The sequence below is a fragment of the Corvus moneduloides genome, chromosome 9 (genome assembly GCF_009650955.1).
Source record: "Corvus moneduloides isolate bCorMon1 chromosome 9, bCorMon1.pri, whole genome shotgun sequence".
In the NCBI taxonomy this organism is placed as follows: Eukaryota; Metazoa; Chordata; class Aves; order Passeriformes; family Corvidae; genus Corvus; species Corvus moneduloides.
Window position 1 is genome coordinate 15,767,244 of NC_045484.1, and position 15,783 is coordinate 15,783,026.

Genomic DNA, 15,783 nt, shown 5'->3' on the forward strand with positions numbered 1-15,783 from the left:
CACAAGGCTTCGCTGGGAGCCTCGGGTCTTCTGCACCGCTCGCTGGGCAGCGTCCGCGTCCCGCTTCCCCCGTCCTCACCCGCGGCATGAATCAATTCGCCCGTCCAGCCGAGATCCGGGAAGGCAGAGGATGCACTTCAGGCACGAACTAGTTTTGCAAAACACGAAACACAACCGGTTTCGTACAATTTCTCCTCTAATTACTTGAGAAAACTGACAGCCCAGGAGCCGGAGGTCCGTTCCCGGTTCCCGTGCAGCACCCACCCTCACACGATTATATGCTGGATTTAGCATTTGCTTTGTTAACTCATTTGATTTATTTATTTCTGCTGAAGGGGTTTAACCTGATTAGGAAGCAGTGGGTGAGAAAGAGCCGTCCGCAGGTGGGCTGAGCACAAGGGCTCAGCAGGGTGCCTCCCGCAGGATAGTCCCGAGCGGAGTCGCTCGGCGCCCGGCAGCGCATCCCGCATCCAGCTTCCCAGAAGGCTGCAAGCACCCTCCGAACGGAGATTACCACGCCTTACAGCCCACAGCAGCACCTGTATGCATTTTGAATTTAGATGTGTAACGACGAACGTGTATTTTCTTGTAACCAGGTCACAATTATTTATGAGCGTTACTAGTAATTTAATGTGTTCTGGTGCTTTCATTACACAGTCAAAGCGGTGTGTAGCAAGGTAAACGAAAGGGCATGAATTTATCATCCCATTTCAGAGGCAAACGAGAAAGACTGTTTTGCAAAAAGTAACAGTGAGTCAACGAAGACGCATACAAGAAATCACAACTAGTTATTCTAATCTGGTTATTTCTACTGATTCCAGCATTGATTCTCGAAGCTGAAGGCGTGAATGATTTTCAGAGTAATCAACCTAAGGTGCAGCAAGGCGGTACACAGATGCCGTAAATAAAACTGTTGCGCCCAGCACCAGGAACTTTCCGGCAAAAATGAAGGTGTCAGTCGTGTTCTTCAGCTTTCTTTTGTGTCACAGTAAAGCATCACTCAGTTGTTGGACAGCTTTACTCGAGGTGGTGTTCGCTTGCTTATTTAGATTTTGGGAAGTTAGGTTAATCCTATGAACCGTAGGGACTCACAGGCACCAAGTGGCTAATTTTTCTGTAAATGCTTCGGGGCTAGTGATGAAAAAAAAGCACCTGGTCTCAAAGCCAGCATGCTCCTGAGCGTGAGGAAGGCTGAAGTTTGCTTCTGTCACGTCCGACTTCAGTCTCAGTCGTTTCTGAACGGGAAATTGTGTTAAACCTCGACTCGCTCACTGCAGAGCCACACTTTAGGCGGCCCTACAGTCACCGAAACGAAGTTTCTGATGGCCTGAGATGTCTGAGAGCGAAGCCCATAACCACCTCAGAAAGATACCGAACACCCGAGCCTGACTTCCTGACTGCATTAGGAATCCGACACTAAACCTGGAAAACTATGTTTTCGGGTCGTGTGTGTGCGTAAAGCAAAGCGAACCTTTTTCTTTTTGCGGAAGGGAGCAGGCTTCCCCGTTGCGCAACGCGGGAGTCTCCACAGGCGCAGGATGCTGCCTGACGCGAATCCCCGCTACCGTGTTCGTCTCCGGTGCCCCACGGATCCTCCCCGGGTTAGAACCTGAGCACCGGCACGCAGACGACGAGGCCATCTCTTCCCACTTGCCTGGCTCCGCTCCGCTTTCGCCTTAATGTTTGAATCGCTGTCAAGCGACAGTAGCCGGAGGGAGGGGTGGGGGGGGCATCTCGCCTACCCCTTCCATATTTAACCATTACCTAAATCCGAAGGGAAATGAGCAAACCTCTAGGCTTGGGTCTTAAGGTATTTTCAGCGCCGTTGGGCGTATTTATCCCAGAAGAGTTTTCCACAACAAGTTATTTCTAGGCTAGGAGAGGTCTCCGTCGCCCAGGACCCGGCCTTAGTCCCGATTACAACGCCACGCACGGCCCGATGGCGGCGGGACATGCGTCCGGGCCAAGGGCAGGCATGCGGCGCGGAGCGGGCTCAGCAGGGCGAGCGCCGGCTGCCCTAGCCCCTGCCCTCTGCCCGCCCGAGTCAATCTGTGTTTTGAATCTGTGACTTGTTCTCGTTGCGGAAGTCGAAGGGGATCCAAGAATAGTTCAGATAGATGTGTGTAATTTCTAAAACAGAACCCCGAGAGAAACGAAGCGCCCGATTCCAGAATGACACTTCGGTATCACTTCAGCGAGCTCTGTGAGGTGGAATACGGTAAGACGTTTTCATTTAAGGAAAACTGAGAGAGAAACAGAGGAGGGGAACACTAGTGATTTGTGAGGTTTGGGCGCTTTTTAAAATTTTTCTTCTTTCTTTTTTTTTTTTTTTGCAGAAGCTCCTAACTAACGCTCAGGAAGTGGAATTTGTGGTTTAGGGGGCCGAGCTCTGAAGGAGTCGAGAGAAACAGAAAAGTAAAAAAAAAAAAAAAAGCCAACTCAAGCACCATTGCTCCTTAAAGGGAGGCTAAATTTAAAGTCACCCAAACTAGCACGCTGCCGCGCATCCCCCGTCCGCAGCCCAGCTTCCTTCGCCCCTCCAAATGGGTAAGCGTTCTCGCTTCTCTCGCCTCGCGTGGGCAGCTGCCGGCGGGCGGGCCGGGGCGGCAGCGACCCCTCTCCTCTCGGCTGGGACCCCGCGCCGCTCCGGCCCTGACTCTGCCGCGGGGCCCGGGGCGGCGCCAGCCCCGCGCCCCCGCAGCGGCGGCCGCCGGGCGGGCGCGGCCAGCGGGAGCCGGGGCGGGCGGCGGCCAGGTGGGCTGCGGGACTCGCCTTCCCACGGGCCCGGCCCCTGCCTGGCCATCTACGGCCTTGGGAAGCCGGCGGCGCCTCCGCGGCGTGACTTTTGGAGGGAAACACGCGGCAGAAACGGCGCCGGCGCCCGGAGCCCCTAACGGCTGCGGCCGTTGCTTGTCGGGGCGCGGGGGGGGTAACACATTATCGGGCCGCTTTGATTTCTCTGCCCCTTTCGTGCGGGCCCGCTGGCTGCTACCCCCAGCTCAAGGATGAACGCAGGCACAGGTGGGTCTGGGCAGCAACTCTCCCACCCGGCGCTGTGCCCGGGGGCGGCGCCTCACCAGCGGCGCTGAGCGGCCCTGCCCCTGTCGGGCGCGGACGGGCCGGAGCTTTGTGGCGCAGCCAGTGCCGCCACCTGCGGGACAGTTCCTGGGCCCCTGCTGACGGGTTAGGCTCCTTCCCTCTCTTCCCCGTTTGTACACCCGAGGCCACTGACGGGAGAATAAAAAAAAAAAAGAAAAGCAACTCGCCGAAGTCCCCCCAAATAATGTGGATTAAACTCGCTATTTGCAAAGTCAAGTGTAACGGCAGAGGCGGCCCCGTGCTGTACGGGCTCGAATGAACCTCTCCGGCCTTCGCCCGAGGAGTCGGTTCGGGGTAGTTTTGTTTAACCCGATCCCCCCCCGACTCCCCGCAGGTTTCCCACCTCGTATCCTTTCCCTGCCCCGGCTTTCGGTGCCCGCAGCTGCAAGGTGGTGCGGCGGAGACAGCTGCGGGCTCCAGGAGAGATTCGTTTTGTTCGTTTTCGTGTTATCGTTGTTCGCGCGGGATGGGTGAATCAGTCCCTCCGACAGTAACAGCCTCTCAGGCGCCAGATTTAGGCTGTCGGGTTTGTAATGACTCTCCCTCCCGTCCCGGTAACAACCCCGCGCTGGTCAGCCAGTCCAGGGTGGAGGGACCTGATAAGTTGTTTCGGAGGGGATATTTGTTGGCGCCGCTTTTGCCGTGGCTGCCGGCGCGGGGACAAACACGAAGGCGCGGTGCGCCCACTTGGCCGAGTGCGGATACGCTCCCTTGAAGAACGGGTAACACCCGACCGCGCCCCCCAGCTCCCTCAGCCCCCGCTTGTCCGAAGAACGGTGCCCAGCTGCTGTTGCCAGTTTCCCGCAATCCGGCAGCGGCCCCAACGCCACGGTGGGAGGGAGGGGGGTAAAAGGCGTTGGCTGGGGGTGGTTGGCGGCTGAGTTGTCTGCGCTCCTGGAAGAGGGGGCGAGGCAAGCGGGGCCGGGGGCGGTGGCCGGAGCCACCTGCGCGCTGCCACCTGGCGCGCCGCCCCTGGCGAGCGGCCCCTCCTGGCCGGCGCCCCCGGCCCTCACCGGCGGGCTCGGCGCCTTCCCGCAGGTCGCCTCCCCGCCGCCGCCGCGCAGGAGACTCGGGGGTGACGCTCGCCGCCGCCGCCGTGCCCGGCTCTTGGAGAGGGAGTGCGGTCGTGCCCGCCGTGGCAGCACCCCACCATGCCGAGGTCCTTCCTAGTGAAGAGCAAGAAAGCGCACAGCTACCACCAGCCTCGCTCTGCCGACGAGGACTATAGCCTGCGGCTGGGGACGGTGCTAGCCCAGATCTGTGCAGGTAGGAGTCCCTCGGTCGCAGCCTCGCTCTGAGACAGCCCACCCGTCCGGCATCACCCCGGTGTCCGCGGCACCGGGCGGTCGCTGTGCAGCCCCTGCGGGACGCCGGAGGGGCTGATGCGAGCTTGGAGAGAGTCGGGCATCAAACCCGGGTGGGAGCGGGCGGCTGCGGGAGGTGGCTGGCTCCCACCGCAGACCCACATTGAGGAGTTCCCTCTTCTCCTTTGCCCTTCAGACAGCAAGATCCCCGAGGACACGGAGATGTGCCGCACCGCCCTGCCCGATCCGGAGCCTTCCCAGGGGCGCTTTTCCCTGGAATCCCACCTTACCGAGGCTGCCGATGGCACCTCCGAGTCGTCACCCAGCTGCGAGGGCAGTGTCTGCGACAGAGTGTCCGAGTTCGAGGATTTCTGGAGACCTCCCTCGCCCTCTGTCTCGCCAGGTAAGGACCGGGGCGATCAGCGCTCAGCGAGGGTCCGGCTGTGTGTCCGTGCTCGTGCCGTGGGTCAGTGGAGCATGTGTCTCATGCCTAGGTGCCACCACCACAAACGAGTAGAAGGGACAGATTTGCGTGTCCCTTTTCTTAATTATTGTTATTTCCCCCCCAGATTTTCCAGAATCTATTCCTTCCACTCGTTTTCAGGTTACTCTTTCGGGTTGCTTTTCCAGCCCGTATCGTGCTGCTGAGGGAGCAGCGGGTGACAGGCTGTAGGAAAGTTGTCATGACATTGGGTGTTGATTTTTTGTTTAAAAGGTCCCAGCATTCTCCTACAGGCTCCTGCCTACACAGAGCCTGTAAGTCTTTTAAGACAGCACAGTCCATCTATATATCTGTAGTAAACAGCGTTGATTTTACGTTTTGTACAACCTGCTAGACATTTTTCCTAGCGCCCTTTCAGGTTATTTCTTGTTTCCTGCCTATAAAAAATAATCTGACTCTCCCTTCCCCCACCCCCCTCTCTTTTGCTATTTGTGGTTTTTTGTTTTTTGGGTTTTTTTATGTTTGTTTGTTTTTCTTTTCTAAAAACACATTTGTAAAAACCAGAGGAGAAAAAAATAATGATGGTCAGATTTAAACACCCCAAATCCAGGAAACTCACACTTATGGCTACAGCGCCTGTCTCTAGCTCCCTTGTCCTGCCTTTGATGTGGTTGGAGCAGTGGGAGATGCTGTCCCTAGCCTGGCACAAACACTTATCTCGTTTAAAAATACAGTGGTGTCATTTTAGAACAAAAATACGTATATATATATAAAACCACTTTTTAGTGCCTCGATTAAAAAATGACAGCTGGAAAAAAGGACAATTTTAATCTTGATGAAGGAAAAATTATGTCAGCTTTACAGACTGACAGCAGACACTAGCAAACGAATGCTTAGTCCCGGTTTGCCACCGTTTCCTACTTCGTCTTTACAGTGTCCTTGCATATGAATGGCTAATTGTAATGATGTGGATTTGCATTTTTAAAGCCTCATCGTCTTTCAAGAGTCCTAAGCTCCTTTGAGGGAACATTAAAAATGCTGTCCAGCATCAGCCACAGGACATTTTCAGTCTGTGCAAACAACAGACCAGACCAAATGCAGCAATGCAGAAGTCTCTCTTCTGATAATATTTCTGCACAGACTGTAGCAACATGTGTAATTTTTGTTCTAATGAACTTGTCCTGCTCCTTCTTTCCCAAATAACTACAATTTTTGCACAGAAAACAGATAATTTTCACAGGGTGTCAAAAAGACAGATGTAAAATAGAGCAGGTATTTTACCAGGTCGTCTCTGCCTTTTCCTCCTTCCCACTCATTTCTTCCCTCACTGTGGGATTCATTAGCTCCCAGCTAACCATCAGGCTGGCCAGGGAAGATAGCTTTACAAAATGAGGATGATGTCCCCAGATCAAGATTTTTCAAGGTGTGTTGGGCAGTCCTGGGGCTGTCTGATCCCATTCACAGGAGGTCTGGGAAGGTAAGGGACTTCAAGTACTGTAAGAGCTTTATTAAATGAATCTCAGTGCATTGAGAGAGGTGCTGTTATATTAATGATGTAGGCAGTGGCAACAGGATTAGATAGTTGGGCTTTCTCCCACAGCTCCCCTCCTCCAGCCCCTCTGCCTTCCAGCTGCTTTGTCAGATTCAGTGTGAAGCTGGAATTTGTGTCTAGGTCACTTCTGCAAGATGCAGTGGTGAGAGATGTATTCCTGCAATTGTATCTGGATGTGGCACAGTTTTTGTGCTTTGCCAGGCAGAGCAGATGAGAAGTGATGTTTCTAAATCATGCTGAGGGCAGGTGTGGTGAGTGGTACTACTGCTTGTGTATCTCTAGAAGTGAACATAGGTGCAGGTCACTTCAGTATGCAGTGAAAGCTGTATTTCACTTTTGTCTTTGAGTGCTGTGCTGCTGATGTAGACGGTCATACAACATACAGACATAATACCTGTTAACTCCATCAGTGCAAATCACTTTGTTATTTAACCTCACTTTCTACATGTATCTGTAATCACATGCATTTGCATATGCAGAAGGTGCATGGGAGCTCAGTGCAGCAGTATTAGTATCTCCTGATGAGCCTGTTGATGCTGCAGAAGGAAAGAGACTTTTACTGGGTATAATGGAGTTGTGTAGAAAGTGTGGTGTTTTGTGTTAGAGGACACTCAAATCTCTCTTTGCTGTGCATATCAATCTGTTCCCAACCAGTTAAGGTTGAGTTTGTCTTACCTTCAAAAACAAGCATTGATTTTTTTTTTCTCCCAGAAGTAATCTATGTGACAGCTGCACAGAATTTCTCGGAAAACGAGGGAAAATATTTCTCTCCAGCACTGTTCCCCCCTAGATGCTGTGGAGAAGAGGCACACACAGAAGTGCCCTGCAGTGTGGCAGAGCAGGGTTTGCAGGTTGCTTTGCCACTGGGCTAGGTTAGCTTGAGTATAATCTGAGTGACTGCCCTGCATTTGTGCTTGAGAGGGCTCCAAAGCATGTGAGGTGATGGAAGGAACATTGCACGCAAACTGATCTGTGGTGCAATGTTCACCGTATACTGTATTGCCAATTCCAAGGGCTCAAAAATCAGGTCAAGCTTCCCTTTCCTCTCACTGAATGAACTGGCTCAGAAATCAAGATTGTAAGTAATACCTTATGGATATTCAGTTCTAGTGTTGAAATATTGAGGGTTTATGTTTCCATGTTTTTCTTACAGTTTGAGCTAGAAGTTGACTTTAAAAGGAAAAAAAAAGTTATAACAAGAACAAACAAAAGCAAAGCTGAGGGCTTGATGAAATCATGCCATTTTAAGAGCTGGGACTTCAAGATAGGTTTGAATTTTGCGATAAAATCGTGAGAGATGGCAACACTGAAACTGGTTGCAAAGATACAAGATAGATGATGTGACGCTGACCACAACTTTGCAGTCAGTGCAGAACAGGAAAAATCATGCTGAACACCATGTCAGCTAATTTGATTTCATCACTCTCTTCAAATGTCCCAGCTGGTATGTGTGCATATATTTCCAACCAAAAGACTGCTAATGTCAGTGGAAGAATTTGAGACTGTTGACTGTTAACATCTGAAGTTATGTAAAAGATAGGAAAAAGTCAAGTCATTCAAAGCTCAGTTTTAACCTCATTTTCTACTACCTCCTGTAACCTCTCTGTGACCACTCCCCTATCCAAATGGATAGCCTAACACATCATGCCTTCTTTCCCTAGTCCACTCCCATTTATCTTGGTTTGCCAAAGGCTGAAAAAGCCATGGGAGCTGACATGAATAAGTAAGAGAGCAATTGTGGGTGGACAAGTTTTTGCTTAAGGGGGCTTACTTTGGAAGCCCAAGTTATAAGGGATGCCGATATCTCCATGAAGGTATCAGCACTTCAGTAGTTAATTGATTCATCTCTTCCTTGGCTCACTGAAACTGTTGGCCAGTGGAGACATTTGACTCTCCCAGTGCTGCTGCCTGTTATGATAAGGAGTGAAAGCAGTGCTCCTCAGGCATTAATCAGCATCTCTGGCAGACACAGTTGGGGTCTGGTGCTTCATGTTCCATGTCCAGCTGTGCTTTTCTCTATGTGAGGCTCCTTGAGCATTGGTGTCTTTAGACACTCCTTTCAAAGGCTGTGCTCCTGCCATTGCATCACTCTGCTGTGGGCACTCAAGTGTGATTCATGTGGTGCCCACTGCATTGTTCAGATGCCACTGCTGAAGGTGACCCTCTTAGAGCCTGCTGAAGCCATTTGAGCTTGTCCTGGTGGAAATTTGCTTTGATTATGACTGCTAGGAAAATTGTTTTGTGTCTTCAGGTGTTAATGTGGCCCATCCTGATGATTTTACAAAGCTCTCTGTTTTAGGTGGACTCAGTTTCTTTTTATGGAGAACCCCAGAGCAATCTGAAACAGCAATGATTTTCTTTCAGATGAGGAGTAATTTTAGTTTACTTTTTTTCTGAAAAAGTGAAGCATAACATGCAAGCTCCTCAAAAGGGGTTACTTATTTAAGTTACGCTGTGGTATATTTATGGTCAGTTGTGGCATGAAGTTTAGAGACTAGATTTGGGCATTAAATTGTGCAACAAGATGTTTTTCATTTTGTTTACCAGGTAAATCTCTGCACGTTTGCCCTGTCTGGCACCTCTGTAATGATATATTTGCCAGATGTGTGTGGGGGATCTCCACCAGAGCTTAAACATGTGGAATGTCAGCTTTGATGTCCATCTTGGGACACGGTAGCTACACGTTTCCAAGAAGCTGCAGATAAAACTATCGGAAGTTGCAGACGGAGTTGTTTAGAGTCTTGCTAGTCAGATCAGTGAATACATACCCAGGCATCCAGAGATGGAGGTAGACAAAATTGGTGTCGGCTTTAACTAATTTTGCTGGGACATCGGGTAAGTAGGTAGGTACTGGACACTCAGACCCTAATGTGGAATATAAAATGTCCTCCCATTGAGATGAAAGGGCAGCCTCAAAGTGCAGTACAGGGGTCAGGCTCTGGATATAAGCCTGAGTGCTGAGACTGTTCTGCCTCATGATAATGTCTGGATTGTGAAGCTCACCAATTCCTATGCCCTTGTGTTTCCACAGCCTCGGAGAGATCTGTGTGTCCATCCCTAGACGAAGCACCCCCTTTCTCAGTGCCCTTCAAACCATACATGTGGAACAGCCTGGGTGGCTCCGAGCTCAGGCATCTTGTGCAAAGCTACAGGCCCTGCCCAACGCTGGAGCGGACCTCAGCCCTGGGGCTCTTCTGCGACCGAGGCTCCGAGCCCACCCTCTATGGTGCCGAGTGTAGCTCTTCCCTGGGACTGTATGGTGACTTCAGCTCCCCGGGCCCGGGGCTGTTTGAGCGGCCGCCGGCAGCAGCTCCTGGACTCTATGCTGAAACACAGCCTGGGCTGCAGCAGGAGAAAGGGCCAGGTGGCATCAAAGTGGAGTCGGACCTCTTGTGCCGCCCAGTGCTCATCAGTACTGGCTCTTACAAGTGTGTCAAGTGCAGCAAGGTAGGGATCCCTTTCTCCCACACTGGGTATGACTCTCCCCCAGCCCTTTCTCCCTGGCAAACTTGACCCTGTGTACGCTCTTTCCTCAGGTCTTCTCCACACCCCATGGCCTTGAGGTACACGTGCGCCGCTCACATAGTGGCACGAGGCCCTTTGCCTGTGACATGTGTGGCAAGACCTTCGGCCACGCAGTCAGCCTGGAGCAGCACAAGGCCGTGCACTCGCAGGTGAGAGCAGGGTGGCTGCCAGGATGAACGGCTGGGGGCCAGGGCCAGCTGCTCTATTCGGCTGGCTGGGGAAGCCATGAAGGCAAATACAGGGCAAGGAGGGAGAGACCTAGACTGAGGAGGGGAAGAGAATGTGGTAGGGCTGCAGTGCGTACTTGTAGGTGAAGAATATGCTGGCAATCAGAGGAAAGGGTGGCCAGTTAGTGAGCAAAGGAGCAAATCAGGTAATTAAAGAACACAGGCTTTGTTTCCATTCTTCAGACCTTTCATGCCATCTGTATTAAGCAATGGGCACTTTTGGCACTCCAGAAGTACCAGAATAATAAATGTTGACTCTCAGAGCTGGAAATTGTAATGCAGATGTGGGCTTTTTTTTTTAACAGCTAAAGCAACTCAGTGTGCTTTCTTCTGATGCAGCTCTCCTCATTCTTTCTCCTCCCTCCTCCAAAGAAGTGAGTCTTCCCTTGTTTGTAGTAATTTTTGTCAGTGCAGGGAACATCTGAACGACCAGTCAGGTACAGAGCACTGACTTCACCCATCTCGACACACTGAGTCACACACCAAAAGAATATGGTAGTTAATTTTGGTAGGAGGACTTGTAACATTTTCCACCTGCTGATACTATGCCATATTTCCCCTTCCCCACCCACTTGACCTGGCAAATCTTCCTTCTTCAGATTGGCTTCTGGAGAATAGAGTTACAGCAATGTTTTTTTGCTCTTTAGTTTATAATTTCATGAGTGTGCAATCAGCAGAGCAGACAATGAAGGGGGAGATATCTCATTATCCATTAAACAATGGTGAAAAGGGCACCACTGCATAATGTGTCCATGGAAGGGACAGCATTCTGGGGAGAGTGCATCAAAAGCCAAATGAAGAAGGTGGTTGTGTGAAAGCACAGAAGAAAGAGGAAGGTACAATGGAAGTTAAGGGATGGAAAAAAGAGATGGTATATGGTATAAGAAAGTGGTGGAGAGGAGTGTGTGAGGGAGAAGTGAGAGACAGTAAGGTCTTAATGCATTTGTTTTTATATGTTGAAGTAGTAAACTGAAAAGCTGTTTGTCCCAGGTGCTCAACATACCTTCCACTTGAATTTTCATGGAACTACAGATAAGCAGTTGTTACTATGCCAGGACTCAGTCTGCCACAGGGATTTCCCAAGAGACCCAAGCAGCCCTTGGCACCCACTTTCCTGTGTACAATGGAGAGGTGGCCTCTGAACAGTGCTGCAGCTGTTGGGCTTCCCAGTAGAGTGATCGTGTCTCTGGCCCCTGATAAAATGTGTTGGCAGACTCTGCCCCGTCCATTGGGGCTGCTCCCACCTGGCCATTCCTGCCAGCAGGAAGAGCTGTTCAATTAAATTTTAGTAAGGAACAGTGCACAGCACTAGGAGAGGATGCATTATCTTTTTTATCATGTGGTGCTGGTATCAAGCCAGTGTTATCATCTGTGTAGGCCAGTCCAGCTCTCTGGGAAGTGTAAGTTCTTGATAAGGCAGAAGGGGCAACACTGATGTGCTGCTGGGCAGTTTGCTGCTGATGGGATCATTGGTGTGATGTAATGTGTGTGTCTGGGCTCATCTCTCTGCAGGAACGCAGCTTTGATTGTAAGATTTGTGGCAAGAGTTTTAAGAGATCTTCTACTCTGTCCACCCACCTGCTCATCCACTCAGACACCCGACCCTATCCGTGCCAGTACTGTGGGAAGCGGTTCCACCAGAAATCTGATATGAAGAAACACACCTTCATTCACACAGGTCAGCCCTGCAGCTGCTGGTGTCAGCCCCAACATGAGGGCGGGTCTCTGAAGCAGTTTCTCTGCAGCAGTCCATTCCTCCTCAGCTGGGACAAGGCACACACCTCCCTATTCTTCTCACTGCCCCACTCCTATTCATGGTATCTGAGCTGTACTTGGGCAAAGGAAAGTGATCTGAATGAGGTTTAATGAACAGCAGCTGCAAAATAACCTACAAAAATCCTCGCAATCCAATCAGTGTTCCCTTAATAGGATCCACCAATGTTTATTCAAAGGGCTTTTGTGTAAGATGATTTGTAGAGTATTATATTCGTGTAGCCTTGATTTACAGCTGAGGTCCCGGGAAAATGACAGGTGAATTTGATTACAGCATTACTTTTTGCAGGATCTACCAATTTACAATAGGAACAACAGGAGGCTCCTCCTCTAGATCAAACACTAAACTGGAGGGCCTAGGTCTTAGTCTAAATATTTGTTTAGAGATAGTCTGCACTTCCACCTGGACTTTCTGAGAAATGGCTGCAGTTTGATACAGAATGGAAGGAGAGGTGCAGAGTTCTCAAGTTTCACTGTTAGTAATAAACATGGAAACTAATATAAAGTACAGGTGAATCACCGAAGGAAATTGTTTCAAAAATATCATTCAGTGAGAGAAGGCACGTTTATCAGAAATCATTAAAAGAAAATATTGCGCTTCAGATCTGCACAATTCACTTAAAATAGAGGGAAATGAATGATGTGTAAGACATGGAAGAATTTATAGACATGAAATAGCAGTTGTAGTGGCCAAACCCAAGGTTCAGATGACCAAAATCCTTTTTCCTGATAGTGGCCACTAGCAGGTATAAAGGATGAAGCCTAAGAAGGGCAAATACGTAGAAAGATAGCACTATATGTAGCACTGCTTGGCTGTGACTTTCCTAGGTGACAAGCAGTGAATAATAAATGTTACTTATAAAGATTTTTCACTGACGGTTGCTGGATGAAAATGAACTATTTATGAAGTAATACAAGAAGTATTTCCATAGTAACGTTTTCAAATGAAGCTTGATTAAGTAGAATTTCAGACAAATTTTGAATCAGTCAGATTATTTTATTGTGAGATCAGAAACTGTGCCTGGGCTTTTAAATTGCTAAGATAAAAGCAGGTACTTAACTGAATCAGGGATTCCTTTCATATACTTGTGAAATGAGCCTTCAGCACATTTTGTATTATTTTTTTGATTCTAAGAATCTGATCTTCAAACATCCAGAGAGTTTGTTGTTCCCAGCTGAAGCCAGTGGGCTCTGCAGGTGCAAAGCCACTCTGAAAATGTGGCTTGGTATTGTGGTTGGGTTCCCTTTTATTTGTTACTTGATAATAAACAGTATGAAAATACACTTAGATCATGCTCCCATGGAGTTTTGCCACTGACTCCTCTGTAGAAGTTCCAGAGGCTGTATTCATTCCCATTTACATTATTTGCCTGCAGGAGAACTTCAGGGCTCTGACTACTAGCATTTCATGTGGGGAACAGAGAGAGCAGGTGTCTGGATGAACCGTGCCCTTCAGGATGCACTTAGTGGCCCTTATACCTCCCTTGGGGACAGACCCCAGATCACTGTATTTGTTCTAACATCCAGCTACCAATTCCACCTGCCCCCATGCTGATGGTATAGTAATCGATGTCAGGCATCTATCACTTTTCCAGGAGTTCCTCATGTTCCTAGGACACAAAGCCAGTTTAAATTGCACAGAGTCCATGCAGACAAATACATTCACAAGGTGTGGTGTCCTGAGAGCACTCTGTGCTTCAGGCTGCTCCCAGGACTATACTGGGCTGGTGGAGGTGCAGCCAAGTCCAGGCCTGCTCAGCTGCAGTGGAGGCTCAGCTTTTGCTCTCTCTGGGGCTCCCAACTGCAGGTTTTTTTGTAAGAATGACTTCACAGGTAATCACACAGAAATCTCTTTGATCAACTGTAAGGCCCAGTGTATATTTGCTGTGGTCCCACGTAAGCAGCCTGTTGCCTCTTTCACAGCCTCTCTCTTTCCCACCTTCTGCTTGCAGGTGAGAAGCCTCACAAGTGCCAGGTGTGTGGAAAAGCCTTTAGTCAGAGCTCCAACCTCATCACCCACAGTCGGAAGCACACAGGCTTCAAGCCCTTTGGCTGTGATCTGTGTGGCAAAGGCTTCCAACGAAAGGTGGATTTACGGAGACACCGGGAGACACAGCACGGCCTGAAATGAGTCCAAACTACAATACAGAAAGCGCCTACAACACTATGAGAACAGACTCCCTTGGCTTCCCTGCTGGACCCAAGCCCTGTCTTGAACAAAGACCCTGGCATTACCTTTCTGAACAGGAGCTCAAAGAGGAAAGAAGAAGACAGAGCCATGCGTTGACAGCTCAACTTGAATGACTGTGAAAAGGGAAAGTAAAGGCTGGGGTTTCTCTCTTTCTCTTCCCCTTGTTTCTGAAATAACACTGAAAAATTAACCTTTTAGATATAAAGCCTAATACTCCAAAGACGGATAAGCTACCAAATATCTGCAAGCTGGAAAATATTTCTCCCATGGCCATGGCAAACCCCTTCAAGTTTTCAGTAGCTTGAATCAGCTGGCAGGGAAACTTGGGTATAACCGTGTTTACATGGGGTAATGACGGAGAGCCATCAGTACCTGCCCTCGTTGAGTTCAGCGCTGAATGGGTTCACTCTTGGATGATTTCCTGTCAGGAAAACCTGGAGGATCAGGACTGTGCAGTTTGACATCTTGCTGGTTTTTAACCAAAGGTACCAGCTTGCATCCAATCCTGCTCTCAGTTGTTTTGGTGCAAATCAGGAGCTGCATTAACAGAGAGGTCCTTTTTATCCTCCCTGAGTCATCTCTCTGTCTGTGCAAGGCCCGACTGCCAGTGTTTGAAGCATGGAGGGTTACTTCTTCCTACATCCACTAGGGAGAAGGAAGCTTGTGGAAGACCAGTGGAAAAGCCAAATTATGCCTTAGAACTAGAAACCAATCCAGCAAGTGATCCTGCTTGAGAAGGGCAGGAGCACCAGGGAGGCACAGACTTTCTGTCGAGAACCATTACTGGCTTCTACACTCTGGGCTTGTTCTAATAACTGGAAAATAGCTACTCAATAGCATCATTTGTATATTTGTTTCTGTTTTTTTAGTTTTTAAAGGGAAACTTTCTGAGGTGGGCAGGACTTACTATAAAAGTATAATTTACCTAATTTGCCTTAAACAACTCTGCATGTACCTCAGTTAAAAAAAGCTGGTTTTACTTTGTTGACAAGTTTGTAAATGTCCTTATTTAGATTTTATGGAGTGTCTTACATTTCTTGGTACATATTTATTAGAACAATGTTTTAAGTTAATAAAGTATTGAGGATGGTCCAGAATGATTTTGATTTAATATGTAACTGCATATTTGTGAATGTCAGACATTACAACAATATACCACAGTGATTGTCAGGGATGCAGCATCTAAGGAGGGAATGCAGGCACAAGGGCTGTATTTGTCCAATTCCCACTGATTTCAGATAAACACACTTTTGAAGACTGGGGTACACCATGGCTAGGACTATTAACCATAAAAGGGTTTAAAGGGGGAACAGCAGTTCCAAGGTTCTGCAGGCAGCCAGAAGTCCCTGCTTAGCCCAGGGGCAACTTGAAGGTCTCCCGTAAGATTAAATGTCTGTGCCTGGGAGTTTGCAGGGACACCTGAGCAGCAGGTGCATCATTTGTACTTAAGCCTGTTGGGACTTACAGTACAGCCTTTTACCTGCCTGCCCTGTCAGCAGGGCTGGCTCCATCTGGCAGTTGCAGCCCATACAAAAGAGAAGCAGGAGGATGATAGAGGGGTCCCTTGTCCTTTTACCAGCAAAGCACAGCATGGTAGCCTGGGTTTTTACATGTGCATGTAATCTTGTGTGCCCACACAGGTATATATATACACTCATGTTTCCAGCTTT

The 15,783-nt window shown here is 49.2% G+C and overlaps 1 protein-coding gene across 3 annotated transcripts; it reads left to right on the forward strand.

The window, feature by feature from the left end:
- Positions 1–1,298: 1,298 nt before the first annotated feature.
- GFI1 (growth factor independent 1 transcriptional repressor) lies at positions 1,299–15,210 on the forward strand. Of its 3 annotated transcripts, XM_032117952.1 has the most exons (8): positions 1,301–2,218; positions 2,337–2,547; positions 4,138–4,365; positions 4,600–4,806; positions 9,429–9,844; positions 9,934–10,071; positions 11,662–11,827; positions 13,875–15,210. In XM_032117952.1, exons 3-8 carry the CDS (start codon positions 4,251–4,253, stop codon positions 14,051–14,053), a joined length of 1,221 nt encoding a protein of 406 aa, XP_031973843.1. In that variant the 5' UTR covers positions 1,301–2,218; positions 2,337–2,547; positions 4,138–4,250; the 3' UTR covers positions 14,054–15,210. The 3 variants fall into 3 exon arrangements, with proteins under 3 accessions (XP_031973845.1, XP_031973843.1, XP_031973844.1); XM_032117954.1 differs by lacking the exon at positions 11,662–11,827 and having other exon boundaries at positions 1,299–2,218; XM_032117953.1 differs by lacking the exons at positions 1,301–2,218; positions 2,337–2,547 and having other exon boundaries at positions 4,107–4,365.
- Positions 15,211–15,783: the final 573 nt, after the last annotated feature.